This window comes from Habropoda laboriosa, unplaced genomic scaffold (assembly GCF_001263275.1).
Source record: "Habropoda laboriosa isolate 0110345459 unplaced genomic scaffold, ASM126327v1 scaffold2, whole genome shotgun sequence".
NCBI classification, from domain to species: Eukaryota; Metazoa; Arthropoda; class Insecta; order Hymenoptera; family Apidae; genus Habropoda; species Habropoda laboriosa.
The window spans coordinates 5,902,738-5,904,898 of record NW_017100190.1 but is presented as its reverse complement, the minus strand read 5'-3'; the positions used below and the strand labels follow the sequence as shown (position 1 = coordinate 5,904,898).

Genomic DNA, 2,161 nt, shown 5'->3' with positions numbered 1-2,161 from the left:
GATGTAAAATGCAATCTCCCTTCGTTCTCTGTCTGTTTCGCGGGGTCTGCCGGTGGCCACGAAAAATCAGAGCAGCTCAGGCGGAAAGCGAAAGCATTTATATGGCAACGGGGCCAGCGGTAACGGCGTGCCGGGGGCTTTCGAAGGGGTAGGCGAGGGGCGAGGGCAGGGGTTGCTGCCACTCAGGGGTACGGAGGAAATCAGGATAATTGTTAACAATTAGCTTAATCAACCTCGAGAGCAAGCTTTTGTTGGGCTGGGTTCTGATACGGCTGCCTGGGGTTCTCATGCGTCGCTCGTATATTTTCTTCCAAGAAATAATTCGATGATTTCGCGCGACAATTGTTCCCTTGATCCGGAGGAACGAGGGAAATTGCGTCCTGACGTTTTTCGAGGAAAAACCGAGACGCGTTACGTTCAGAACGCGGTGGAATTACGACCATTTTCTATAGTTCGTATAAATTCTTCATAAAATATAACTTTCGAACGTTGGATCAGAGGTGATTGAAACTTTTTATTCTTTTCTTCGTTGTTTTCAGGTCTGGTTTCAAAATCGACGCGCGAAATGGCGCAAGAAGGAGAAGGTCCTCGGCAGAGACACCAGTTTCATGCACGTGGAACAGAGCGGTAAGCTGAGCTGTATTTTTAAGAATTTCCCGTTCGATTTGTCAGTTCGATTAGGACACACGTGTGTACGTAGTGTGTTTGTTAATACGCGAAGAAAGTTAGGGAGGGTAGATGCAATCGGCGACAATTACGTCTAATTTCAGTGTCGGCCATCGTGGTCATCACACGCGAACGATGCGCGACGGAAGCGTTTAATTTTTTACGAAGGGCCTACGATCGACACTCCGTGAAACTTATTTCCACGTAGCTAACGATCCTGCGAACGAAACGTAGTTCAAATTTCAATCGTTCGAGAGAATACCAACCCCTACTTCACTGCGTAACAAGAATCGGAATAAATTCTAACAGATATCGAACTGAAAGATAAATTCGAGTATTCTCGAGTGACGTTCAAATTTCTACCGAACACACGCAAGTAGCACGTAACCATCGAATCTTCTTTTGTTCAAAATCAATTGGCTGTTCAAGACCACTTCCCTCCCCTTTTTCCACAATATCTCTCTAGTTCTATCTAATCTCTGTGAAACGACCATACGCATCGAAAACAAACTCGTCCAAGTCAATTAACAACAATCGGATAGAACAAACAGTATTATACGTTTGCGTAGAACGTAGATTGTTCTGTTACTCCTCCATCGGTCCCACGGCCAATTGATCTTGGACAAACAGATCGAACAAAGACGCAGTTGGATCGCGAGATGCTAATTCCCCCTGACCAAACAACAACCCCCTGGCGACGTGAACATAAAAAACGAATGAAAAATTTCGCAAGCAACTGAAATCCCTGCAAAAAACGGTGTGATTGCAGGTGTCAACGAGCTGTCCCTTCACGCCCGCTTGCTTCAAACCGCCGGTGGTGTGCCAGGTGCGGATCCATCGGGAGGACCAGCGGGTGCCTTTTCCTGGTTCATCCCGCCGGTGTTCCCACCGCCATGGCCGGCCAGCGCGCCCAAACTGCCCCCGTTGCACGCGATCCTCTCTCAGTACATCGGGCTACCCCTTCCGCAGAACCTGGCGTCTCTGAGCTCGGTACTTCCGGTCGGTCTGAACCCGGCCTCCTCGCTCAACCACAACAACGTGAACGGACATTCGCTTGGTACACACATACCGGGCCATCCGTTGAATCTTGGTGTGCAGAATCTACCGCAGAACCTGAGTTCGAAGCACGACAAAGAGGAGGACTCAGGTTCGTCCGACGACGAGATCAGGAGGCAGAGCGCCGAGGTGCTCAGAGTGAAGGCTGAAGAGGTTCTACGCAAGGTGGATAATTAACTATCGCAGCTGGAGGATCGCCTGATGTAAATATCGCGAGGGACGTCTGTGAGAAGGGGGTGGATCGGACGTTCCCGAAGATGTCGTTGATGACGTGGTTGAAGATGGATTGATGCCTTGAATCAACGGGACAATGGAAGGGAGGGGTTGAAAATTGTGGGGTGAAAAGTGGGTGCACGGTTGTATCGGACGATTTAAGGGTGGAACTCTAAGAATTTCGTTATGATTGTACTTCGAATGGAAGATATAACGAGCTAGTCTG

At 48.9% G+C, this 2,161-nt stretch overlaps 1 protein-coding gene across 1 annotated transcript in view; it reads left to right on the top strand.

Annotated features, from left to right (window-relative positions):
- LOC108580107 (aristaless-related homeobox protein) overlaps positions 1-1,899 on the top strand; it is a 10,546-nt gene extending 8,647 nt beyond the window's left edge. The window contains exons 3-4 of the mRNA XM_017943773.1: positions 540-627; positions 1,436-1,899. Of these exons, the coding sequence (XP_017799262.1) occupies positions 540-627; positions 1,436-1,899 (552 nt within the window). The remainder of the gene's footprint in view (positions 1-539; positions 628-1,435) is intronic.
- Positions 1,900-2,161: the final 262 nt, after the last annotated feature.